The following is a 23790-nucleotide window of genomic DNA, read 5'->3' on the forward strand; positions in this document are numbered from 1 at the left end:
TAAAATCGCCCCATTTTGGAGCTCCCCACTTTTTTAGGGGTGACCCCCCATTTTTGGGGACCCCCCACCCCCATTTCGGGCTCCCCCACTTTTGGAGATTCCCCTCCCCTTCCTAAGGACTCCCCCTCCCAAAAATTTCAAAGTCCCCCATTTCCTGGGGAACCCCCCATTTTTGGGGACCCCCCATTTTGGGGACCCCCCATTTCTCCCCCATTTTAGGGCTCCCCCCCAAATTTCAAAGTCCCCCATTCCTGGGTACCCCCCTTTTTCGGGACCCCCCCATTTTGACGACCCCCATTTTTGGGGATCCCCCATTTCCCCCCCATTTCAGACTCCCCCCTCCCAAACTTCAAAGTCCCCCATTCCTTGTGGCCCCCCCCTTTTTCAGGGGGGTCCCCCCATTTCGGCGACCCCCCCCATTTCCACCCCCCATATTTTCGGGGTGCCCCCCCAGGCAGCGCTCACAGACATGTAGTTTATTGTACACGTTTCACACCAGGACTCGGGGACCCCCCCGGGGCCCCCCCAAACCCGAGGGGTCCCCCCAAATCCCCACCGGGGGGGGAGCAGAAAGGGGGGGATGAGGGAGGGAGGGCGGCAGTGACACCCGCCCCCCCCCAAAAAAAACCCCAGCCCCCCCGAACCCCCAAATTCCTCCTCCCCAAGTGATTGGGGGGGGTCCCCCAAATCCACATCTTTGCTCACGGGGGGGGGGGGGGGGGGCAGAGGGTGGGGGGACCCCCCAGATTTGAGGGGGATGGGGGGAAATTGGGGGACCCCTCCAGGACACACACACACAGCTCCATGCGGGGGGGCACCTGCACCCCAAAAACCCAGGTTGGGGGGGTGAGACCCCCCCATTTTTGGGGTCCCCAACTTTGGGGTGAAAAATCCTCCCTTTGGGGAGGGGGGGCCTTCAATTGCCCCCCCACAGGCTCTGGCACCTCCTTAAATTTGGGGTGACCCACGCACTTTAGGGACCCACCCCACTTTTGGGGGACCCCCCCCACTTTGGGAAACCTCTCCCACTTTTGGGGAATCCCCCCCTCCTTTGAGGGACCCCCCCATTTTTTTGGGGACCCCCCACCTCCCTCACTTTTAGGGTACCCCCTATTTTTAGGCCCCCCCCACATCACCCACCCCCCCATCATTACCCCCACTTTTTTGGGGTGCCCCCCAAAATTATCAGCGACCCCCCCCACTTGGGGCAGCCTCACATCTTTGGGGCCCCCCCTCATTTCTTTTTTGGGGTCCCCCTCATTATATTGGGGCCCCCCTCGCCATTTTGAGCCCCCTTCCCCTTTTGGAGTTCCCCACTATTTTGGGGACCCCCCCACGATTTTGGGGACCCCCCAATATTTCCAGGTCCCTCCTAGATTTTGGGGGTGTCCCCCCAAAATTTTGAGGGGGGTGTTATCAGCCCCCCCCCCAGCGCTGCGGCAGTGATGGGATTTTGGGGGCCCCCCCTCCTCTGCTGAACCCACCAAAATTTGGGGGGGCTGGAATGTTTGGGGGGGATGTTTGGGGGGGACAAACCCGGGGTGGGGGGGTGTCCCCCAGCTTTTTGGGGGAGACCCCTAAAATTTGGGGGGGGACACCCTGGGTATTTTAAGGGGGGGTCCCCCAAAATTATTGGGAGACCCCCCCAAACAGGGGGCCACTAAAATGGGGGGCCCCCCAAAACTTGGGGGGCCCCTTTGTGCTCAGGTCTGGGGGGGCACCCCAAAATATTCTGATTGGGAGACACACACTCCCCCTCTTCCCCCCCCCAGGCCCCAATTTGGGGGCACCCCATCTTTTGGGGGGCCACCCCTAACCCCCCTCCCATCTGGGGGTGCCCCAGGGAGACCCCAATTTCCCTCCGGGGGGGGACACACACGACCCCCCCCCAATTTTGGGGTGCTCTGGGGTGAACCCCCAAATTTTCGGGGGGGGCATTCATTTGGGGGGGGGCACACACCCTGATGTGGGGGCAGGGCTTTTTTGGGGTGCGGGGGAAATATTTGGGGGTTCCGGGGGGGCCCCCCCAATTTTGGGGGTGTCCTATTGAGGAGTGCAGATTTGGGGGGGGGGGCAGATTGGAGGGGCACACATTTTTGGGGGGGTGGGGGGCGGGGCAAGGCGTGACATGGAGGGGGGGAAGGGAAGGTTTTGGGGTGCGGGGGAGGTGTATTTTGGGGTGCCCCCCCGAAACCTGATGGCCTCCCCCAAGTGATGGGGGAGGGGCGGGGCGTGGGGGGAGGGGCTTGGGCAGCGCTGGGGGGGCAGATGGGGGGAGGGGCGGGGTTTGGGGGTCCCAGGGGGGTTGGGTTGGGGTGCGGGGGGGTCCCTGAGGGGTGCGGGGGGAGGGGGTGGGGCAGGGCCAGGCGGGGCCCCTCCTCCTGCAGCCCCGGGGCGGGGCCGGACACGCCCAGGGGCGAGGTCCCGGGCGGGGGCGGGGCGCGGCTGGCAGCCGTTAGGTGCTGAAGTACACTGGGGGGGGGAGAGAGAGGAGGGTGGGGTCAGGGGTGGGGCCTGGAGGGGACACGCCCCCTCATCACAGGCCCACCCCTCACCAGGACACACCCTCAATGCAGGGGTGTGGTCAGGCTACGCCCCACCCTTATGCACCCCCACAGGAGTGTGGTCTGTTTTTTTTAGCCACACCCCCCTCATTTGCATGTACACAAAGCCCACCCACCAGCACACCTCCATTGCATGCCCCGCCCCTTCCCTATGGACCCCTCCCTCATTTGCATATACCACCTCCCAGCCTATAGGCCCAGCCCAATTTCCCCTCATGCCCCTCATTTAAATATCACTGTGTTGTACCCCTGCTTCATTTGCATATCCTGCCTCCCTGACTTGCCCTGCCCCTCATCTGCATACCATGCCCCTCATTTGCATGTTCCACCCTCTATTTACATGCCCCACTCCCTCATCTGCATACCCTGTGACCTTCATTCAAGTGCCCCTCCCACTGTTTGCATGCCCTACCCCCTCATCTGCATACCCTGCTGTCCTCATTTGCATGCCCCAACCCATCATTTGAATGCCCTGCCCACCACTTGCATGTCCCACCCCCTCATTTGCATACCCCAGCACCTCGTTTCCTGTCCCATCCCATCATTAGGATTTCCTGTCCTCCATTAGCATGTCACACCCCCTCATTAGCATGCCACACCCCCTCATTAGCATGCAGCACTCACCGATGATGATGATGAGGACGATGGCGCAGATGACCCCCAGGATGATCATCATCTGTGGGGGCAGAGGTCAGAGGTCACCGGGGGGGGCAGATCAGGGGGGGCTGATTTTGGGGCTGGGGGGGTGTTGGCCCCTCCCCCTCCCAAAATGGATTTGGGGGTCCCACAGTTTGGGGGGGGGGTGTGTCTGGTTTGGGGTGGGGGGAGTTGGGGGCGTGTCTCTGGTTTTTTGGGGTGTCTCTGTGGCTTGGGGGGGTCCCTGTATTTGGGGGGGTCTTTCTGTCTATTTTTGGGGTATCCCTGAGGTTTTGGGGGTGTCTGTGGTTTTTGCGGGTTATCTTTCTATTTTGGGGGGTCTGTACATTTTTGGGGCATCTCTGTCTATTTTGGGGGGCATGTCTCTGTTTTGGGGGGTATGGCTGTGGTTTTGGGGGTGCCTCTATTTTTTGGGGAGTCTATTTTTGGGGAGTCTATTTTTGGGGAGTCTATTTTCTCAGGGTTGTCTCAGTATGTGTTTGGGGTGCTTCTATGTTTTTGGGGTGTCTGCATATTTTGGGGATGTCTATTTTTAGGCTCTATATTTTTGGGGGGTTTCTGTATTATGGGGGTGTTTGTCTATATTTTGGGGGTCTGAATATTTTTGGGCTGTCTCTATTTTTAGTGTCTATTTTTAGGGTCCCTCTGTTTCTGGGGCATCTCTATTTTGGGGGTACCTCAATATTTTTGGGGTGTGTCTTTCAATTTTGGGGGTTTGTCTTTATATTGTTGGGGGATCTCTATGTATTTCTGGTGTGTCTCCATTTTGGGGGTGTGTGTCTCAATTTTTGGGGTGTGTCTGTATTTTTGGGTTCCCTCTCTCCGTTTTTGGGGTGTCCCTGTATATTTTGGGGGTGTGTCTCTCCATTTTTGGGTTCCCTCTCTCTATTTTTGGTGTCTCTCTACATATTTTGAAATCTCCCTCTCAATTTGGGGGGTCTCTCTATTTTGGGGGTACCTCTCTATATATTTGTGTCTCTATATTTTTGGCTTTACTCCCTCTATTTTTGGGTTCCCTCTCTCTGCATTTTTGGGGTGTCCCTGTATATTTTGGGGGGGTGTCTGGTCACTCCGTGCCCTCTGACCTTGAGGTTCTTCCACCAGTCCTTGCACTTGAGCTTGGCGGCGCTGGGCTCTCGATTTTTGGCGTCTCTCCCTTTATTTTTGGGGTCTCGCTCTCCATTTTTGGGTTTCCTCTCTCTATTTTGGGGTGTCTCTATTTTTGGGGCCCATATATTTTTGGGGTACCTCTATTTGTGGGGTCTCTCTCTCGATTTTTGGGGCACCTCTATTTTTTGGGCATCTCTCTCCATTTTTGGGGTCTCTCTATTTTGGGGTCTATTGTGGGGGGTCTCTATTTTTGGGGTTTCTCCATTATTGGGTTCCCTCTCTATTTTTGGGGTGTCCCTCTGCATGTTTGGGTTCCCTCTCTCTTTTTTTGCGGTGTCTCTCTCTATTTTGGGGGTGTCTCTCTCTCTATTTTTGGGTGGGTGTGTCACACCCCGTGCCCTCTGACCTTGAGGTTCTTCCACCAGTACTTGTGCTTGAGCTTGACAGCGCTGGGCTCCCGATTTTTGGGGTGTCTCTATTTGGGGGGTCCATCTCTCTCTATTTTTGGGGTCTCTCTATTTTGGGGTATGTCTCTATAGTTTTATGGTGTCTATATTTTGGGGCTCTCTATTTTTGGGGTGTATCTCTCAATTTTTTAGTTCCTCCTCTATATTTTGGGGCGGTGTCTCTCTCCACTTTTGGGCTCTCTCTCTCTATTTTTGGGGTGCCTCTCAATTTTGTGGGTGTGCCTCTCAATGTTGGGGTTCTCTCTGTTTTTTGGGTCTCTACTTTTGGAGTGTCTCTATTTTTGGGTTCCTTCTCTGTTTTTAGGGCGTCCTTCTGCATTTTTAGGTTCCCTCTCTCTTTTTTTGCGGTCTCCCTCTATAGTTTGGGGGTCTGTCTCTCCATTTTTGGGGTGTGTGTCTCTGTCTCTATTTTTGGGGTGGGGGTGTCACACCCCGTGCCCTCTGACCTTGAGGTTCTTCCACCAGTACTTGCGCTTGAGCTTGGCGGCGCTGGTCTCGAACTGGGAGGCGCCGGCCTGGAGGGCGTCGGCCCGGTCGTCCAGCTCCGACAGCTTCTGGTCCCGCTCCAGCACCTTGTCCACGTTCACCCGCATGATGTCCACCACCTGGGGCGAAGGCGGGGTCAAAGGGCGTCGGCAGGGGGGGGAAGGGCAGAGGTCACGAGAGACCTGAGTATAGTCGTCCCCCCGTAGGGGCAGCGATGACCCCGCTCGACCCTCGGCTCCGCCCGGCCGTTAGCCCCGCCTCCAGCCCCACGCCCATCCCTCGCCCGCGCCCCACCCTTGGCCGCGCCCGCCCCTCGGCCCCACCCCGCTGCCCCGCCCTCTGACCTCATCCACTTGGGCCTGGGTCTGCTGCAGCCGCCGGTTGCTGGTGAGGTTGGGGGGAGGGGCGGGGGGGCCCCCCCCCTTCTCCTCCGGCTGGGGGGGGCGCGCTGGGGGCAGAGGGGGCCGACCTAAAAGGGAAGGGGGCAAAGGTCAAAGAAAGCCCACCGGCGCCCCTCCCCCCAACTCAGGGTGGGGATGGAAATAGAGACACCCCCCCCCTCCCCCCCACCGGGGACCCACATGTTGGGGGGGGGGGCACATCCCAGTGCCCCATAGTGGGGGGGTCCCAGTGCCCCATAGCAGGGGGGGGGACCCAGGTGGCGCAGTGCCCCATAGCGGGGGGGGGCACCAGCATCTGAGTGCCCCATAGCAGGGGGTGACCCATACTGGGGGGACCTATGGGTGGGCAGTGCCCCATAGCGGGGGGGTCCCAGGCATCCAGGTGACCCATAGCGAGGGGGGGGTCCCAGCATCCCAGTGCCCCATAGCAAGGGGTGACCCATACTGGGGGGGTCCCAGGCATCTGGGTGCCCCATAGTGGGGGACGACCCATAGCGGGGGGGGGGGGGGTCCCAGCATCCCAGTGCCCCATAGCGGGGGGGTCCCAGTGCCCCATAGCGGGGGGGGTCCCAGCATCCCACTGCCCCATAGCGGGGGGGTCACGGGCATCCAGGCCCAGCCCCCCAGAAGGGACCCTCAGGCATCCGACCCCCCCCATCCCCCCCACCCCTCCCCCCGCCCCCGAGGGGGAGGGGCGGTTCCTCCGCAGCGGGGGGAGGGGCCGCAGGGTGGGGGAAGGATTTTCCCACCCCTCCCCCCACCCCCCCTCCCCCCCCCTCCTTCCTGCGTCGGCAGCTAAAAATAGCCCCGGGGTGGGGGAGGGGGGCAGATCCCTCCCAGTGCTCCCAGTACTCCCAGTGCTCCCAGCTTCGAGCCCCCCCCCCCCCCAAAAAAAATGGGGAGGGGGGGAGAGATGGAGGGGGGGAGGCTCTGCGGGGGTCGCTCCTGGGGGGACTCGGGGGGGAAGGGTTTGGGGGGTCCTGGAGGGGGGGGAGGGGTCTGAGGGGGGGGTCTCCCCAGAGAGGGGGGGGTCTGGGGATGGTGGGGGGGGGGCGCGGGGGGGTCCCGCTTCTCACTCACATCTCGGGCAGCGGCGAGGTCGGTTCGGCGGCGGCGGCGGGGGAAGATGGCAGCCGGGGCGGCGCGAGCATCCGGGCACCGGGGGGGGGGGGGGGAGGGGGGGGGGGAGGGAGGGGGGGCGGGGGGGTACCGGGCTGGGGGAGGGGGGGGACACTGGGAGTACTGGGAGAGGGGGGGGGAGGGCAGGGGAGGGGGTGGGGGGGGAGCAGGTGGCTGAGGGGGGTGGAGGGAAGAGCAGGTGGCTGGGGGGGGCTGTGGGGTGAGTCTATGGGGCAGAGCAGGTGGCTGTGGGGTGGGGGGGGTCTATGGGGCTGAGCAGGTGGCTGTGGGGTGGGGGGGGTCTATGGGGCTGAGCAGGTGTGTATGGGGTGAGGGTCTCTGTGGGGCACAGCAGGTGGCTGTGGGGTGGGGGGTGTCTATAGGGTGAGTCTATGGGGCAGAGCAGGTGGCTATAGGGTGAGGGGCTATAGGGTGGTCTATGGGGCAGAGGAATTCATAGGGCACAGGAGGTGGCTATGGGGTGGGTCTATGGGGCACAGCAGGTGGTTATGGGGTGGGGGGGGTCTGGGGCACAGGTAGCTATAGGGTGGAGGGGGGTTGCTGTGGGGCACAGGAGTATCTATGGGGCACAAGGGGTGGCAGCAGGGTGGGGGGAAATCTATAGGGCACAGCAGGTGTCTATGGGGCAGGGGGATCTATGGGGCACAGCAGGTGTCTATGGGGTGGGGGGGATCTATGGGGCAGCACAATATGTGGGGCACAAGGGACATCTGTGGGGCGCAGACACCCCCTAATCCCCCCCCACCCCTCAGCAAATACCAAACCAAGGGGGTAAAACTACAACAACTTTATTGGGGGGGAGACAAGATGGGGGGCACCCCACAACAATGGGGGGGTGCCCCCCAGCACACTTTGGGGGCAGCACCGCGTTTGGGTGGGTGTGGGGGGGGTCCCGCACCCCCCACACGTGGGGCGAAGGGGAAAGGGGGACACACACACACACGTACGTCAGGGGTTGGTGGGGGGGACGTAGGTGGGGGGCAGCACCCGCCGGGAGTGGGCGCGCACCCAGGGGTGCTGCAGGACCCCCCGCAGGGGCAGGCGCTGGGGGGGGCTGTGACGCAGCAGGCGGGTGATGAGGTCACGGGCGCCCTCGGGGACGGTGGGGGGGAAGTGCAGGTCCACCTGGGGGGGGGGACACACACAAACATGGAGGGAGGGGTCAGGGACCCCCAAAAATGGGGGCAGCACCCACCCTGGGGGTCCCTGAGTCCTCCCCCCTGCCTTGGCTGTGGGGGTCGTCCCTCTGGGAGAGCAGGGGAAAAGGGGGGCAATGTTGGGGGGTGTCCCTGTATTTTTGGGGGGGATCCCCATATTACTGGGGGGGTCCCTACCTTGGTGATGCAGCGGTAGGTCTTGGTGTGGGAGGGGCTTTCAAAGGGGGGGGGGGCCTGTATTTTTGGGAGATCCCTGTATTTTTTTGGGGTCCCCCTGTGGTTTTGGGGGGGTCCCTACCTTGGTGATGTGGCGGTAGGTCTCGGTGTGGGAAGGGCTCTTGAAGGGGGGTGTCCCTGCATTTTGGGAGGGGGCTCCCCATATTTTTGGGGGGTCCTTATATTTCGGGGGGGTGTTCCTGTGTTTTTGGGGCCCCTGTATTTTTGGGGGGTCCCTACCTTGGTGATGCAGTAGTAGGTTTCAGCATGGGAGGGGCTCTCGGAAGGGGGGTGTCCCTGCATTTTGGGAGGGGTCTCCCCGTTTTTTTGGGGGTCCCTATATTTTTGAGGGTGTCCCTGTGGTTTTTGAGGGGGATCCCTACCTTGGTGATGTGGCAGTAGGTTTCGGCATGGGAGGGGCTCTCGGAAGGGGGGTGTCCCTGCATTTTTGGGGGGTCTCCCCATTTTTTTGGGGGGTCCCTATATTTTGGGGGGTGTTCCTGTGGTTTTTGGGGGTCCCTATATTTTTGGGGGGGTCCCTACCTTGGTGATGTGGCAGTAGGTCTTGGTGTGGGAGATGCTTTCAAAGGGGGAGTCCCTGTATTTTGGGGGGGTGTCCCTGTGTTTTGGGGGTCTCCCTGTGTTTTTTTGGGGGGGTCCCTACCTTGGTGATGCGGCGGTAGGTCTCGGCGTGGGAGGGGCTCTCGAAGGGGGGGTGCCCGGCCAGCAGCTCGTAGCAGAGCACCCCCAGGCACCAGAGATCGACCTTCTCGTCGTGCGCCTGCCCCTCCACCATCTCGGGGGGGAGGTAATCCAGCGTCCCGCACAGCGTCCGGCGCCTGGGGGGGGGGGGGGAACACACACGACCTCATTAATTAGGCGGGGGCACCCTCTTCATTAGTGAAAGCCACCCTGTTAATTATTGGGGGGCAAACTTCTCATCATGCACCCACCCCTCCACCATCGGGGGGGGGGGGGGGGGGGCAGGGGGAGGTAATCCAGTGTCCCACACAGTGTCTGGCACCTGCAGCGGGGGGGGCACCTTGTTAATTTGGGGAGGGCACCCTGTTAATTAGCAAGAGCCACCTTGTTAATTATTGGCAGCCACCCTGTTAATTATCAGGGGGAAAGTTTCTCATTGTGCACCTGCCCCTCCGCTATCTCAAGGGGGAGGTAATCCAGCATCCCACACAGTGTCTGGTGCCTGTGGTGGGGACACAACCTTGTTAATTAGGGGGGAGGACCCTGTTAATTAGTAAGAGCCACCTTATTAATTATTGGGGACCACCCTGTTAATTAGAGGGGGGGCAAACTTCTCATCATGCACCCACCCCTCCACCATCTCAGGGGGGAGGTAATCCAGTGTCCTGCACAGTGTCTGGCACCTCGTTAATTGGGGGGGAGGCCACCCTGTTAATTATTGGGGGGCACCCTGTTAATTAGGACACCGCCATGGGTGTACGTGGATCCATTGTCTCCCTGGATGCAGCCTGGAAGTCAGGGGGAAGCCCCCTCTCCCTCTCCTCAGGATTTTGGGGACCCCCCCCAGTTTGCCCTGTGCCCATAGGACCAGCCCCATAGGGGCAGCTCCAGCCCCATAGAGCCTCCTCAGCCCCATAGGTTGCCCCTATAGGGTACCCCCAGCCCCATAGGGCATCATCCATGGGGCAGCCCAGCCCCACAGAGCACCCTCAGCCCCATAGAGGTAACCCCAGCCCCATAGGGCATCCACTATGGGGTACTTCTAGCCCCATAGATTCCACCCCCCCCCCCCAGCCCCACAGATCCCCCCCCAGCCGTACCGGAGGGAGGGGGCGTGCACGGACCACCCGAAATCGGCGATTTTCAGCTCCCCCTTGAGCCCCAGCAGCAGGTTCTCGGGTTTGATGTCCCGGTGGATCACCTTCCGCCCGTGGCAGTACAGCAGCGCATCCGCCAGCTCCTCCATCAACTGGGGGGGGATTTTGGGGGGGTCAGGGCACCCCCAAACTGCCCAGGGTCCCCCCCAAACACCCCTAAGGCCCCCCAAGGTCTCCTGCACCCCCAAGGGTGCCCCATGTCTCCCCTCCCGCCCCCCCAAGCTGTGGCTGTCAGCGTGGAACAGCAGCTCCTCCATCAATTGGGGGGGGATTTGGGGGGGTCAGGGCACCCCCAAACTGCCCGGGGGTCCCCAAAAGCAGCCCCATGGGTGGGGGGGACAGGGACACGACAATGACCCCTCCCAGTGTTTGGGGCACTTAGACCCAGACCCCCCCAATGTCTGGGGGTGACCCTGATGTCTATGGGGCCCAGACCCCCATATTGGGGGGGCACCCCAATATCTGGGGGAACTCTGGATTCGGGGGGGCAGCCCCCCCATGTCTGGGGGTACCCCAATGTCCCAGCCAGTTCTGGGGTCCCCGTTCCCCCCCTTCCATAGGGGGTACCTGATGTCTGGGCAGGGGGGCCAGACCCCCATGGTTTGGGGTGGTGGGGGGGGCGGTATCCCAATATCCAGGCTGCTCTGGGATTAACCCCACTGTTGGAGGGGGCACCCCATTTTTGAGACACCCCCCAAAACCTGGGGCACGACCTCTAGATCCAGGTTCACTCCCAGCCCCCTCCCCATTACCTGGGGGTCTCCCTGATGTGCGGGGCAGTTCTGGGGTGGCCCCCCCAAGAAAGAAGGGGTGCCGGATTTTGGGGTGCCCTGACCGTGGCGGTTCGGGAGGCGTCAAGGCGGCGGCAGCGCTGCAGCTCCTTGTAGAGCTCCCCCCGCGGTGCGTACTCCAGGATGAGGAACACCCGGCGCCGGTCGTGGAAGTAGTTGTAGAGGCGCAGGACGTTGGGGTGCCTGGGGGGGGATATGAAGGGGGGGCACCCCGTGAGGCCCCTGTGACCCCCCACTGTCACCTGTTGACACCTGAAGGGTGGCTGGTACCCCCCTGTTGTCACCTAAGGGGTGCTCTGGGTCATGTGTGTGTGTCCCCCAGCACCCCAGTGCCACCCATAGGGACACGAGAACCCCCCCCGTCAGCCAGGGGATCCCCAGGACCCCCCCCAGTGTCACCCCACCATCCCCCAGGGTCCCCAGGCTCTTCCCCCCCAGTGTCACCTCCAGGACCCCCCCCCGCACCACCCAGAGGGTCCCCCCTCATCCCCCCAGGAACCCCCCATCACCCCTAGGCGCCCCCTCCACTCTCACCCCGGCCACCACCCACTATCACCCAGTGTCCCCAGTCCCCCCCTCCACCCTCACCCCACTGCCACCCAGTGTCCCCAGGACCCCCGCCATCCCCCCAGGCCCCCCCTCCACTCTTACCCCAGATCCCCAGGACCCCCCCCAATCACCCCGGGACCCCCCCAATCACCCCAGTGCTTCTCTCCAGCCTCAGCCCACTGCCACCCTATGTCACCCAGTGTCCCCAGTGCCCCTCTCCACCCTCACCCCACCGCCACCCCACGTCCCCAGGACCCCCCCCACCCCGTGCCCCCCGCCCTGACCGGAGGTGGGCCTGGATCTCGATCTCCCTGCGGAGCTGGTGTTCCACCCCTTCCTTCTCCACCTGGGACTTGAAGAGAACCTTCAGGGCCACCAGGAAGCCGGAGCTCCGCTCCCGCGCCAGGTACACGTTCCCGAATTTCCCCTTTCCCAGCGGACGCCCCACCTCAAAGTCCTCCAGGGAGAATGTCCGTCTGTGGGGGGGATGGACAGGGACACACAGGGGACAGATGGACGGACACGGCGGTGAGGGGGACCCGGGGTTGGGGGGGAATACACACCCGGTGTCAAGGGTCGGGGGGCACAGGACAGACCTGCAGCGCCCAGCATCGCCCACAGGGTACTGGGACCCCCTCCAGTATCACCCACCGTCACCCACAGGGTGCTGGGACCCCACCCAGTGTGACCCAGGGTCCCCCCCCCAGTGTCACCCACCATCACCCAGTGTCCCAGGACCCCCTAATGCCACCCAGGGGCCCCAAGACTCCTTCCAGTGTCACCCAGTATCGCACACAGGGTGCCAGTACCCCCCCAGTATCATCCACAGGGCTCCAGGACCCCCCCACTGTGACTCAGGGTCCCCCAGACTCCCTCCCAGTGCCACACACCATCATCCACAGGGTCCCAGGACCCCCCCAGTGCCACCCAGGGTCCCCAAGACCCTCCCCAGTGTCACCCAGTGCCACCCACCATAACCCACATGGTCCCAGGACCCCCCCAGTGCCACCCAGGGGGTCTCTAGGACCACCCCTACCGTCACTAGGGGGTAACTGGGACCCCCCCCAGAGTCCCAGGACCCCCTCAGTGCCACCCAGGGTCCCCAAGACTCCCCCCCCAGTGCCACCCACCATCACCAAAAGGATCCCAACACCCCCCCAGTATCCTTGGACCTCCCCCCAGTGCCCCCCCCCCCCGACACTCACTGGGGTGGGGGAGGCGCCGGCAGGGTGCTGGGCTCCAGGGGCACCCGCCCGGCTCCTGAGGAGAGGGAGAGAAATTGGGGGGATATCAGTGGCGGGACACACACACACCCCAAAACACCCATGGGGGGCCCCCAGGGACCCCCCCCATCCCTCCCCGTACCTGGCAGGGCCCCGGCCTTGCCGGGGGCTCTCGAAAGCTGGGGGGGATCCGAAGCAGGGGGGTCCTTACGGGGCACCCGTTGGGGGGCGGGAGGGGGCAGCACCCCACACTGCCGGCACAAAACGGGGTGGGGGGGCGTGTCACCCCAAGACCACCTCTTAGGGGTGGGGGGGACCCCAAATACCCCCCACACCCGCTGAAAGTAAGGGGAGCACCCCAAGGCCACGGGGGGATCCCAACACAGCCCCCACCCCCTCAAAGTGGGGGGGCACCTCAAGACCACCTCTTGGGGTGGGGGGACCCCAAATACTCCCCCCACTCCCTCAAAGTAGGGGGACACCCCAAGACCACCTCTTAGGGGTGGGGGGGATCCCAAACAACCCCTACACCCCCTCGAAGTGGGGGGGCACCCCAAGACCCCCCCCTCAAGGGAACACCCCGGGGCGGGGGGGGGGGTTACCTTGGCCAAGCTGGGGTTCATGTTCTCCTTCTGCGACATCCTGAGGAGAGAGGGGGGGGTTACAGCGTCACCAGGGTCCCCCCAACACCCAAAATCCCCCCAAATCCCCCCCAAAATCCCCCCCGGCCCCGCACGGTCTCACCCGCCGCCTGCGCCGCCGCGTTCTGCCCCGCCCCGCGCGGCCGACGGGCTTCAAATCTGCCCCCTCGCTCTCCGATTGGCTGGCGCCCGCCGCGCGCCGCCCGCCTATTGGTTTTCCGCTAAAGGAGGGGAGGGTTCCGCCCCGCCCCTCCCCTTTTGCTTCCCGCCCCCCCTCCCCTCCGCGCTCGCGCTGTTTCTCATTGGTCGCTTTCGCCGCCCGCCTGAGGAAAGGCGGGAGCTCGGCGGTGATTGGCTGCCGGCCGCGCGGGCGCTATTGGGGTGGTTAGAGCGCATGCGGGGAGAGGGAGGGAGGGGGGGGAGAGACGCGGCGTGGTCACGTGGGAAGGGGCGGCCATTTTAGCGAGAAGCCGGAGCTCTGCCCGGCAACAGGGGCGGGGCCGAGGGGGCGGCCAATCAGGGGCCGCCAATCAGGGGCCGCCAATCAGGGGCCGCCACGGTGGTGGGCGGGGCTTGCACGGTCCGCAGAGGACCCGGCACGCGGGGCCCCGTTGCGGACGCGCCGTTGCACGCACCGGGGGGGGGCGGGCAGGGCCCTGTTGCACGCTCACCCTTGCACACTCCCCATGGGGAGGGGTACAGGGGCCTGGTGCACACTCTTGCGCACTTACGGGGAGGGTACGGAGCCCTGCTGCACACTCACCAGGGGCGTGTAGAGCCCTCTTGCACACTCACGGGGGGGCGAAGAGCCCCGTGGCACGCTCTTGCACACTCACGGGGGGGTGCAGAGCCCCGTTGCACAAGCGCCTTTGCACACTCACGGGGGCGGCGACCGCAACGCCCCGTCGCGGCCTATCGCACGCTCACCGTGGAGCGCGCGCACACGCAGCCACGTGACCCCCCGTGGGCGTGGCCTAAACAGCCAATCAAGCAGCAGGCTTCTTGCAGGGCGTGGCTTCTCTGCTGACGTAGTCCTCGCCCCCTCCCCCCCCCGCGGCGATCCCTCCTGCCCCGCGCAGGCGCAGTCAGAGTCCCGGCAGCTGCGGGTGTTGCACTTCCCGCAGCCCCTCCGTGATGTAATCACGCGTCATCACGTTCAGCTCATCACGCGCTGCCCGCAAGGCGGGGCAGGTCAGGATATACCGCACTGACGATATAAACTAAGGTTCCCCGCGTCACGAGGGGGGGTCCCACGCCATCTCCCCCTACCCCAGGGCGACCCCCCCAAACTCCCCCCCCCGTAACCCCCTCGCACCCCCCACCCCTCCCCACTCCCCCACCCAGCAGACCCCTCCCCACCCCGCGCCCACCCGCCCTTCCCCACCCTCCGCGCCCTCCCAGCCTGCCCCGCGGCCCTCATTTGCATGTGGGCGTGGCCACGGCCCCTTTCCCGCGCCAAGGTTTTGGCGCGCCGAAGTTTTCCCGCGTTCAAATCTTTATTTATTTTCTCGGTCCCGCGGGGGGGGCGGTAAAAGCGGGGTTGGGGGGCAAAGGGGGGGGTCAGGGGATATTGGGGACCCTCGGGGGGGTCTGGGGGGGGTCCCCAACACCCCCCCCCCCCCGCTGGGCGTCAGATCGCTCTCCTCCTGCAGCCCAGCATGGAGACCATCAGCACCACCTCCGTGATGGCGGGGGGGACACTGCGGGGGACACAACGGGGGTGTCAGTGGGGTGCAAAGGAGAGGGGGACCCCCCCCCAAAAAAAAAACCCCCGACCCACCTGCAGAGGCCGAAGAGGAGCCAGAAGCAGCCGCTGTCCCAACCCTCCAGCAAGGCCCAGGCCAAGGCCAGGGCGGCCCCCCGTGGGCCGCCAGCGCTGCCCACGTCAGGGGAAATAACCCCAAAAATGGGGGACACACACACAGACACCCCACACACACCCCCCAGACTGGGATTAGGGGGGACCCCCCAAACCTCCCCCCTCCAAACCCCCCCCGGAGCACGGCAAGGCCCTTGGAAGGGGGGAGGAACCCCCTTGGCTGTACCCCCCCCTCCTCGTTTTGGGGGTCCCCCTCCACCATTTTGGGTCCCCCTCCATTTTGGGGGTCCCCTCCTGTTTTGGGGGTCCCCCCCATTTCACTCTCCCCCCCTTTTGGCCTGTGTCCCCCCCATTGGGGTCTCCCCCCACCTTCTTTTGGCATCCCCCCTGTCTTGGCATCCCCCCCATTTTGGGATCCCCTGCCATTTTAGGGTCTCCCCCTGTTTTGCCCCCCCCCATTTTGAGGTTCCCCCCAGTGTTGTCCCTCCATTTTGGGGTCCTGTCCCCTCTTTTGGGGCCCTCCCCATTTTCCAGCCTCCCCCTTGCCCTCCACCATTTTGGGGTCCCCTCCATTTTGGGGTTTCCCTCCAGTTCTGGGGTGCCCCCCCAAGTTTTGGGGTGCACCCCCCTCAGGATACAAAGCAGACTCTGCCAGGGTGGAACATGGAGACCCCCGAAAAGAAGCCGATGAACTCGACCCCCAGGAGCCCCAGGGCCCCCCCCAGGGCCCCCCCAACCTGAAATGGGGGGACACGGGTGAGTGAGGGGGGGGGAGACCCCCCCAAAGCCCCGCAACAGCCCCCCCAACCTGGGGGGGGGCACAGGGATGGGAGTGTGTGGGGAGAAGTGGGGGGGCAGGGGGATTTGGGGGGGGCAGGGGGACACCCTGGGGTGCGGGGGGTCCCCCCGTGGGTGGGTGCTCCCCCCCGGGACTCACAACCGGTCGGCGTGGGCGTACTCCTCCGCCGAGAACTCGAGGGGCAGCGAGGCGCGGACGTGGGGGTCCTGGGGGGGGGGGGGCAGATTTTGGGGGGGGAGGCACATCCACGCCCTGTCCCTCCCCCCATGGCCCTCCCCCAGCCCCCACCTCTATGGGGACCATGGCAGGGGTGGCCTGTGGGTGGCGTGGCCCGGTGTGGGGACAGGAGTGGAGGTGTGGGGACACGTGTGGGGACACGAGGGGATGCGTGAGGACATGTGGTGGGGTGTGGACATGTGTGGGGACATGAGTGGAGGCGTGTGGACACATGTGGAGAAGTGTGGACACGTGGGGACACGAGTGGAGGTGTGTGGACATGTGTGGGGACATGAGGGGAGGTGTGTGGACACGTGGGGAGGTGTATGGACATGTGTGGGGACACGAAGGGATGTGTGAGGACACGTGGGGAGGCGTGTGGACACGTGGGGACACGAGTGGAGGTGTGTGGACATATGGGGAGGTGTGGGGACACGAAGGGACATGTGTGGACACATGGGGACACGAGGGGACGTGTGGGGACATGAGCGGAGGCATGCGGACGCATGTGGACATGTGTGGAAGCGCGTGGAGGCGTGTGGATACACGTGGGGGTGTGCGGATACGCGTGGAGGTGCGTGCGCACGCGCGTGGAAGCGCGTGGAGGCGCGTGGGTGTGTGCGGGGGCGCGTGGAGGCGCGTGTGGGCGTGGGTGCGGACGCGAGAGGAGGCGCGTGGAGGCGCGTGGAGGCGCGCGGCCGTGCCGCCCACTCACCCGCCCCCAGCCGAGCTGCAGCAGCAGCACCAGATGCGCCGTCAGGACGAGGAACCGGGCCGGCACCAGCGACCCCCGGGGGGGCATCGGGACTGGGGGGGATAACGGGGGATGAGGGGGGGCCGCGGCCTCCCCCTCCCCCCCAGCGCCCCCCCAACATGCAACACACCCCTCCCCCCCGGGACACCCCCCACGACCCCCCTCCCCCCCGGACCCCCCCTCGCCCCCCCACGACCCCCCCCCCGCCCCGGGCCCCCCCCCCGCAGGCTCCGCGCCCCGCGCTAGGCCTCACGTTGCCGCGGCAACCGCTGACGCTCCGCCCCCTCCGTCGCCCCGCCCTGGCCACGCCCCCACCAACCTCCTCCGCCTCTAGCAGCCGCCCCTGGCCCCGCCCCCTCCACCCATGAACACGCCCCCCGAGCACGCCCCCTCCCGTTTGGCTCCGCCCCTCCGCCGCTGGCCACGCCCCCTCGGAGTACCCCCAGGGGAAGGGAGACGAGAGCCACGGTGGGGAGCGGTTTGTACTGGTCTGTACTGGTTTATACTGGTCTGTATAGGTCTGTAGCGGTCTGTACTGGTCTGCATAGGTCTGTACTGTTCTGTGCTGGTCCGTATTGGTCTGTTTTGTACCAGTCTATAGTGGTCTGCGCTGTTCTATACTGGTCTGCACTGTTCTATACTGGTCTGTGCTGTTTTATACTGGTTATACTGGTCTGTGCTGTTCTATACTGGTCTGCGCTGTTTTATACTGGTCTGTGCTGTTCTATACTGGTCTGCGCTGTTCTATACTGGTCTGCGCTGTTTTATACTGGTCTGCGCTGTTCTATACTGGTCTGCGCTGTTTTATACTGGTCTGCGCTGTTCTCTACTGGTCTGCGCTGTTTTATACTGGTCTGCGCTGTTCTATACTGGTCTGTGCTGTTCTCTACTGGTCTGCGCTGTTCTCTACTGGTCTGCGCTGTTCTCTACTGGTCTGCGCTGTTCTGTACTGGTCTGCACTACCCTGTACTTGCTTGTATTGGTCTGTGCTGGTCTGCACTGCCCCGTACTGGTCTGTACTGGCCTGCACAGCTCTGTACCGCTCCGTATTGGTCCGTGCCGGTCCGCGCTGCCCCGTACCGGTCCATACTGGCGTGTACTGGCCCGCACTGCTCTGTGGGGCTGAGCCCTCAGTAGCCGCCACCGCCTGGCTCCTCCCCCCCGCCGCAGCCCCGCCCCCTGGGAGGAGCCAGGCGCGGTGCATGCTGGGAGTTGGGGGGTTGTGTTTAGTCCGGGGGGCACCGCTCCGCCATGGCCTGGGGGGTCCGGGCCTGCACCCGGCGCGACTGCGCCCGCCTGCGGGAGATGGTCCGGGTACGGCACCCACGGGGAACTGGGGCCTCCCATGGGGGGGTGGGGGGGCACCCGGGTGTTGGGGGGGGTCACCCAGGGTGACCTTTGCCCCCAGGACTGGGTGACGCTGGAGCCGGGGCCGGAGCCGGAGCGGGAGCTGCCGTCGGAAGAGGGTGAGGGATGATGGGTCGTCGTCCCCCCCCCCCGCAAGGGTCATGACCCCTGACCCCTGGGTGACCGCATCTCCTGTGACCCCTGTGATCACCTGACCTGGCTTTGGGGTGGTCATGTGACCCCTCCTCTGTGACCCTTGTGTCCCCCATGAACCCGTGGTGACCCCTCAGTGACCCCCTCGTGACCCCCTGACCCTGCTGCGCCCCCCCATGACCTCACAGAGGTGCCATGTCCCCTCTGACCCCCCGACCCTGGTGACCCCGGGTGACCCCATGACCCCTGGGTGACTCCCAGCCCTGTGCCGGGAGCTCCTGGAGGGGCAGCCGCCCCCCGTCGTACTGGTGGCCGTGGGCCCCCCCGGTGAGTGCCCCCCCCCCGGTGACCCCTGACCCCTCTGTGACCCCTGATCCCCCAGGCAGGAGCAAAGGGGGGGCAAGAGGGGGGGGAATTGGGGGATGGGGAGGCATTGGGGGTCCGGGGGGGACAAGAGGGACCTGGGGGGGGTCTTGGGGGGACAAAAAGGACCTGGGGGGTCCTGGGGGGGTCTTGGGGGGGACAAGAGGGGCCTGGGGGGTCCAGGGGGGACAAAAGGGACCTGGGGGGGTCCTGGGGGGGGGGGCCACGGGGGTGGAGGGGGGGGTCTGGGGGGGACAAGAGGCACCTGGGGGGTCCAGGGAGGGACAAAATGGAGCTGGGGGGTCTTGGGGGGGCGGAAGGGGGTGTGGGGGGGACAAGAGGCACCTGGGGGGGTCCAGGGAGGGACAAAATGGAGCTGGGGGGTCTTGGGGGGGCGGAAGGGGTTGTGGGGGGGACAAGAGGCACCTGGGGGGGTCCGGAGGGGGGACAGGGGGGTGGAGGGGGGTCGGGGGGGGGGAACAAGAGGGACCTTGGGGGTCCTGGGGGGATCTCGGGGGGGGTCCTTGGTGTTCTTGGGATGGGGGGCCCTCGGGTCCCATGTCCCCGTCCGTCCCCCCCCCCCTCAATTTCCCGCAGGGGGGGCCCTGGGGGGCTTCGCCGTGGCCTCCTGGGGCTTCAGCACCTGGCGCGGCCCCGACCTGCGCCTGGGGGAGCTCTGGGTGCCCCCCCCACTGCGAGGTGGGACCGCCCCCCACCCCCCATTTTGGGGGACCCAGCTGTGTGTGTCCCCCCCATTTTGGGGGACTCAGGTGTCTGTCTGTGTCCCCCCCCCAGGACAAGGCATTGAGGAGCTGCTGCTGCGGAAGGTGGCACAGGTAAGGGGGACAGGGGTGCCCCCCCCCCCAGCACCCACTGACTCCCCCCAGCACCCACTGCCCCCCCCAGGTGTCCAGGGGAAGCAGGGTGTCCCCCCTCCCCCAAGGGACCCAGGCATCAGGGTGCCCCCCCCCCCACCCAAAAGCCACCCAGGGGTCCGGGTGCCCCCCCCAACCCCAAGGGCTTTGGGTGCCCCCCCCAAAAGCCACCCAGGGCTCTGGGTGCCCCCCCCCCCAAAAGACACCCAGGGCTCTGGGTGCCCCCCCTCAACCCCAAGGGCTTTGGGTGCCCCCCCCAAAAGCCACCCAGGGCTTTGGGTGCCCCCCCCCAAAAGCCACCCAGGGGTCCGGGTGCCCCCCCCCGACCCCAAGGGTTTGGGTGCCCCACCAAAAGGCACCCAGGGCTTTGGGTGCCCCCCCCCCAAAACTGACGCTGGGGTTTGGGTGCCGCAGGTGGCCGTGGCTGGGGGGGGCTCCCAGCTGCGGGTGGAAGCGCCGGGACCCTGGACTCCCCCCCTGCCCCCCCTGCCGGGGGTCACCGACCTGGCCCGGGCCGAGGGCTGGCGCCCCGTCACCTTCGGGGGGGCCACCATGGCCAGACTGGGGGGCACCCAGCCCCCCGGGGGGGCACCCTGAGGGCACCCCAATAGCTGGGTGCTTCGGGGGCACCCATGTGTTGGGGGGGGCACTCTGATGTCTGGGGGACCCCCCCCAAAAAAATAAAGCTCCGCCCCTTTTGGGTGTCTCGCCTTGGGGTCCTACTGGGGGATTTGGGGTGGTCTCTCCCCTCCCCCCAACTGCTCCATCCCAGTGCTCCCAGTGCCCCCCCGCACCTCCACTGCCACCAGCACTCCCACTGCCCCCAGTGTCCCCAGTGCTCCCAGTACCTCCAGTATCCCCAGTACCCCATTATTCCTAGTGTCTCCAGTACCCCCAGTACCTCCAGTACCCCCAGTATCCCCAATGTCACTGGTACCTCCAGTGCCCCCAGTGCTCCCCAGTACCCCCAGTACCACTGGTATGTCCAGTACTGCCCAGTACCTCCAGTATCGTATCCCCAATGCTCCCAGTATCCCCAGCACCCCCAGTGCTGCTGGTACCTCCATTGCTCGCCAGTATTTCCAGCACCCCCGGTATTCCCAGTGCCGCCGCTACCTCCAGTGCTCCCCAGTACCTCCCATATCGTATCCCCAGTGCTCCCAGTATCCCCAGTGCCCCCAGTATCCCCAGTGCTGCTGGTACCTCCAGCGCTCCCCAGTACCTCCCGTATCATATCCCCAGTGCTCCCAGTATCCCTGGTGCCGCCGGTACCCCCAGTGCTCCCAGTACCGCCAGCACGTCCGTTCTGGAGCCCGGCCCCTTTATTGCGCGCCGGCGGCGGTGACGGCGGCGCGGTCGAGCCGCGCCAGGCGGGCGCAGCGGCGGGCGGCGACGCCGCCGTAGACGCGGTAGCGGTGGTTGAGCGCCCGGCGGCCGTGGAGGCCGTAGCGGGTGCCCAGGGCCCCCTGCGGCGCCGGCACCCCGAAAAGCACGCGCCGCACCCGCGCGTGCACCAGCGCCATGGCGCAGAGGGCGCACGGCTCCCGCGTCAGGTAGACGTCGCAACCGGCGCACAGGTACCCGCCATCGCCGCCCCGCCGCCGCCGCCGCGCCACGGCCGCCAGGCAGGCGATGGCGGCGTGGGCCAGCGGGTGCTCGCCGCGGCGGCCGTCGTGGGCCGTCGCCAGCACGCGGCCGGTGGCCGGTTCCACCGCCGCCGCGCCCGCCGGCACCATCCCGCGCCGCGCCCCGCGCCGCGCCGCCGCCAACGCCGCTCGCATGGCGCCGGCCGCCGCCGTCGCCTCCGCGGCGTCCAACGGCGGCGGCGACGGCGCCACCGCCGCCGCGCCGCCTCGCCGCACCCACGGCCACAGGGCCGCCGCCGTCGCCGCCACCGTCTCCGGGCCTTGCGCCGGCGTCCGGCCCGGCACCTTGACGCGGAAAGGGGGGCCCAGCCCCCGCGGGGACACCCCGGGGCCCAGCAGCACCCGCAGCGGCGGCAGCGGGGCGGCGTCGGCGTTCCCGGTCACGGGATCGGGTCCGAGGCTGGTGGCGACATCGGTGACGTCGCCAGTGTTGGCGTTCCCGGTGACGCAGCCGGATCCAGGGCTGGCGGTGACGTCGCCGGTGTTGGTGTCCCTGGTCACGGGATCGGGGCCGGGGCTGGCGGTGACGTTGCCGGTGTTGGTGTCCCCGGTCGCGCAGCCGGATTTAGAGCCCGCGGTGGCCCTGGTGATGTCGGTGTCAGTGCCGGTGTCGGTGTCCCCGGTCGCACAACCGGACCCAGGGCCGGCGGTGGCCTCGGTGACGTCGCTGGTGTCGGTGTTCCCGGTCAGGCGGCCGGCGCTGGTCTCGGTGACGTCGGTGGCAGCGCCGGTGTCGGTGTCCCCGGTCCCATAACCGGACCCACAGCCGGCGGTGGCCTCGGTGACATCGTCGGTGACATCCTCGGCGGCTCCTGGGTGCGGGGTGGCAGCCGTGTCGGTGGCTCCGGCACCGGCTGTGTCCCCGACAGCCCTTGTGTCCCGGAGACCCCCAGCATCCCCAGTGCTCCCAGTACCTCCAGCGTCCCCAGCCCCCCTCAGTTCTCCCAGTCCCCCCATCCCAGTGCTCCCAGTCCCCCCCTCAGTGCTCCCAGCCCCCTCCCAGTGCTCCCAGTCCCCCCCCCGTACCCCGTCCGGGTCCCAGCTGGCTGTCGAGGCAGAGGAGCAGAGCGGCCCCCCCGGGCCCCCCCCGCACCCTCTTGAGGTGGGGGAGGCGATGGAGGGGCCGGGCCCTCCCCACCTCCCGCACCAGCCGCTCCGTCTCCCCCCGCAGCAGCAGGGGGGCCGCCACCCCCCCCAGCACCGGCAGCGGCCCCCCCTCGCCCTCCCAGGGCACCCCCCAGGGCGGGGGGTCCTCGCCGGGGGGGGGCACCCCCTCTTCTTCCTCCTCCTCCTCTTCCTCTTCCTCTTCTTCTTCCTCTTCAGGCGGCTTCTGCTGGGGCTCCATCGGCCTGCCCTGTGGGGGGGGTGTGTTTGTGGGACCCCCCCCCAGTGACACCCCCCCCAATGGGTCCCCCCCACCCCAGAGAACCCCTACAGACCCCCCCCCCATAGGGACCCTCCCCAATGGGACCCCCCCAGAGACCCCCCTATAGGGACCAGCCCTCCCAGAGACCCCCCCAATGGGTCCCCCCCACCCCAGAGACGCCCCCACCCAAGAGACTCCCCCCCCAATGGGTCCCCCCCAACCCCAGGGCCCCCCCAATGGGTGTCTGTGTCCCCCCAGAGACCCCCCCTATAGGAACCAGCCCCCCCCAAAGCCCCCCCCATAGGGACCCCTCCCCAAAGACACTCCCCCCCATAGGGTCCCCCCACCCCAGGGTCCCCCCAGACCCCCCCCACCCCAGAGACCCCCCCAATGGGTGTCATCCCCCCTAAAGACCCCCCCATAGGACCCCCCCACCCCAGAGCCCCCCCCAATGGGACCCCCCCGACACCCCCCTATAGGAACCAGCCCCCCACATAGGGTCCCCCCACCCCAGGGACCCCCCCCAGCCCCCCCAATGGGTGTGTGTCCCCCACAGGACCCCCCCCCACCCCAGGGCCCCCCCGTGACCCCGCGGTGACCCCGCGGCCCCCCCCCCTCCACGTGCCGCCCTCACCCCCCGCCGCCGCCGTCGCCGCCGCCTCGGCCCCGCCCCCGCGCGCTCATTGGTCAGCGCTACCGACCGTGGCGGAAGTTCCGCGCTGGGCTCTCAGAGGGCGGAACCACCGAGATGGGCGGCTGGAAGGGCGCGGGGCGGGGGGGGAGAGCGCCGCCTGGCGGTGGGAGGGCAGCGCACCAGTCGGCGCCGGTTTGCGCCAGTAGGACGCTAGTGTGCGCCAGTTTGCACCAGTTTGCACCAGTTTGCACCAGTATGGCACCAGTGTGCACCCGTGGGCAACAGCAGAACACCAGTTTGCACCAGTATGGGCACCAGTATGCGCCAGTTTGCACCAGTAGACACCAGTAGACACCAGTATGCACCAGTAGGACACCGGTATGCACCAGTTTGCACCAGTTTGCACCACGATGGCACCAGTGTGCACCCGTGGGCAACAGTAGGGCACCAGTATGCACCAGTATGGGCACCGGTATGCACCCCAGTTTGCACCAGTAGAAGCCAGTATGCGCCAGTACACACCAGTAGGATGCTGGTAGGACACCAGTTTGCACCGG

General features: G+C 65.9%; 5 protein-coding genes and 1 non-coding gene across 11 annotated transcripts; 1 reads left to right on the plus strand and 5 right to left on the minus strand.

Annotated features, from left to right (window-relative positions):
• Positions 1–461: 461 nt before the first annotated feature.
• Positions 462–7535, minus strand: LOC142037683 (vesicle-associated membrane protein 2-like). Its single transcript, XM_075042165.1, has 6 exons — positions 7513–7535; positions 6766–6899; positions 5629–5753; positions 5245–5403; positions 3189–3240; positions 462–2472 (listed from the first exon to the last, which is right to left on the minus strand). The coding sequence occupies exons 1-6, from the start codon at positions 7533–7535 to the stop codon at positions 2456–2458; spliced, it is 510 nt and encodes a 169-aa protein (XP_074898266.1). The 3' UTR covers positions 462–2455.
• A 92-nt stretch (positions 7536–7627) lies between these two features.
• LOC142037780 (aurora kinase C-like) lies at positions 7628–14463 on the minus strand. Of its 4 annotated transcripts, none has more exons than XM_075042315.1 (9): positions 14189–14463; positions 13223–13262; positions 12763–12871; positions 12603–12657; positions 11682–11873; positions 10893–11031; positions 10001–10149; positions 8863–9037; positions 7628–7950 (listed from the first exon to the last, which is right to left on the minus strand). In XM_075042315.1, exons 2-9 carry the CDS (start codon positions 13259–13261, stop codon positions 7774–7776), a joined length of 1035 nt encoding a protein of 344 aa, XP_074898416.1. In that variant the 5' UTR covers position 13262; positions 14189–14463; the 3' UTR covers positions 7628–7773. The 4 variants fall into 4 exon arrangements, with proteins under 4 accessions (XP_074898416.1, XP_074898414.1, XP_074898413.1 ...); XM_075042313.1 differs by having other exon boundaries at positions 14094–14463; XM_075042312.1 differs by having other exon boundaries at positions 14025–14463.
• Positions 14346–14475, minus strand: LOC142038377 (U8 small nucleolar RNA). The gene has a single exon (XR_012652567.1). It is a non-coding gene; the product is annotated as a U8 small nucleolar RNA (small nucleolar RNA).
• A 264-nt stretch (positions 14476–14739) lies between these two features.
• On the minus strand, positions 14740–17143 carry TMEM107 (transmembrane protein 107). Its single transcript, XM_075042316.1, has 6 exons — positions 17103–17143; positions 16811–16902; positions 16018–16085; positions 15719–15817; positions 15042–15137; positions 14740–14961 (listed from the first exon to the last, which is right to left on the minus strand). The coding sequence occupies exons 2-6, from the start codon at positions 16895–16897 to the stop codon at positions 14892–14894; spliced, it is 420 nt and encodes a 139-aa protein (XP_074898417.1). The 5' UTR covers positions 16898–16902; positions 17103–17143; the 3' UTR covers positions 14740–14891.
• A 759-nt stretch (positions 17144–17902) lies between these two features.
• Positions 17903–20297, plus strand: LOC142037785 (thialysine N-epsilon-acetyltransferase-like). 3 transcript variants are annotated; one of them, XM_075042320.1, is made up of 6 exons: positions 17920–18163; positions 18258–18315; positions 18611–18676; positions 19310–19411; positions 19508–19548; positions 20002–20297. In XM_075042320.1, the coding sequence occupies exons 1-6, from the start codon at positions 18101–18103 to the stop codon at positions 20182–20184; spliced, it is 513 nt and encodes a 170-aa protein (XP_074898421.1). In that variant the 5' UTR covers positions 17920–18100; the 3' UTR covers positions 20185–20297. The 3 variants fall into 3 exon arrangements, with proteins under 3 accessions (XP_074898423.1, XP_074898421.1, XP_074898422.1); XM_075042322.1 differs by lacking the exon at positions 19310–19411 and having other exon boundaries at positions 17903–18163; XM_075042321.1 differs by lacking the exon at positions 18611–18676 and having other exon boundaries at positions 18029–18163.
• A 129-nt stretch (positions 20298–20426) lies between these two features.
• ADAT3 (adenosine deaminase tRNA specific 3) lies at positions 20427–23661 on the minus strand. The gene is made up of 3 exons (XM_075042318.1): positions 23234–23661; positions 22260–22587; positions 20427–22045 (listed from the first exon to the last, which is right to left on the minus strand). Exons 2-3 carry the CDS (start codon positions 22576–22578, stop codon positions 20910–20912), a joined length of 1455 nt encoding a protein of 484 aa, XP_074898419.1. The 5' UTR covers positions 22579–22587; positions 23234–23661; the 3' UTR covers positions 20427–20909.
• Between the last annotated feature and the right edge of the window lie 129 nt (positions 23662–23790).

Source organism: Buteo buteo, chromosome 12 (genome assembly GCF_964188355.1).
Source record: "Buteo buteo chromosome 12, bButBut1.hap1.1, whole genome shotgun sequence".
Classification (NCBI taxonomy): Eukaryota; Metazoa; Chordata; class Aves; order Accipitriformes; family Accipitridae; genus Buteo; species Buteo buteo.

What these genes read in the sequence shown, in the direction of transcription:
- TMEM107 (XM_075042316.1), bottom strand. Translation starts at nt 16,897, where the DNA reads ATGCCCCCCCGGGGGTCGCTGGTGCCGGCCCGGTTCCTCGTCCTGACG. An exon ending in TGCAGCTCGGCTGGGGGCGG is followed by an intron (nt 16,086 to 16,810) that starts GTGAGTGGGCGG and finishes CCCCCCCCCCAG; the next exon opens with GACCCCCACGTCCGCGCCTC. An exon ending in ACCCTGGCAGAGTCTGCTTT is followed by an intron (nt 15,138 to 15,718) that starts GTATCCTGAGGG and finishes TGACGTGGGCAG; the next exon opens with CGCTGGCGGCCCACGGGGGG.
- LOC142037683 (XM_075042165.1), bottom strand. Translation starts at nt 7,535, where the DNA reads ATGTCCCTTGTGCCCCACATATT. An exon ending in ACCTCGCCGCTGCCCGAGAT is followed by an intron (nt 5,754 to 6,765) that starts GTGAGTGAGAAG and finishes CTTCCCTTTTAG; the next exon opens with GTCGGCCCCCTCTGCCCCCA. An exon ending in ACTGGTGGAAGAACCTCAAG is followed by an intron (nt 3,241 to 5,244) that starts GTCAGAGGGCAC and finishes CTGCCCCCACAG; the next exon opens with ATGATGATCATCCTGGGGGT.
- LOC142037780 (XM_075042315.1), bottom strand. Translation starts at nt 13,261, where the DNA reads ATGTCGCAGAAGGAGAACATGAACCCCAGCTTGGCCAAG. An exon ending in CCGGCGCCTCCCCCACCCCA is followed by an intron (nt 11,874 to 12,602) that starts GTGAGTGTCGGG and finishes TCCCCCCCACAG; the next exon opens with ACGGACATTCTCCCTGGAGG. An exon ending in GTGCACGCCCCCTCCCTCCG is followed by an intron (nt 9,038 to 10,000) that starts GTACGGCTGGGG and finishes CCCCCCCCCCAG; the next exon opens with GCGCCGGACGCTGTGCGGGA.
- ADAT3 (XM_075042318.1), bottom strand. Translation starts at nt 22,578, where the DNA reads ATGGAGCCCCAGCAGAAGCCGCCTGAAGAGGAAGAAGAAGAGGAAGAG. An exon ending in CCAGCTGGGACCCGGACGGG is followed by an intron (nt 22,046 to 22,259) that starts GTACGGGGGGGG and finishes CCCCGCACCCAG; the next exon opens with GAGCCGCCGAGGATGTCACC.
- LOC142037785 (XM_075042320.1), top strand. Translation starts at nt 18,101, where the DNA reads ATGGCCTGGGGGGTCCGGGCCTGCACCCGGCGCGACTGCGCCCGCCTG. An exon ending in GCCTGCGGGAGATGGTCCGG is followed by an intron (nt 18,164 to 18,257) that starts GTACGGCACCCA and finishes CTTTGCCCCCAG; the next exon opens with GACTGGGTGACGCTGGAGCC. An exon ending in GGAGCTGCCGTCGGAAGAGG is followed by an intron (nt 18,316 to 18,610) that starts GTGAGGGATGAT and finishes GGTGACTCCCAG; the next exon opens with CCCTGTGCCGGGAGCTCCTG.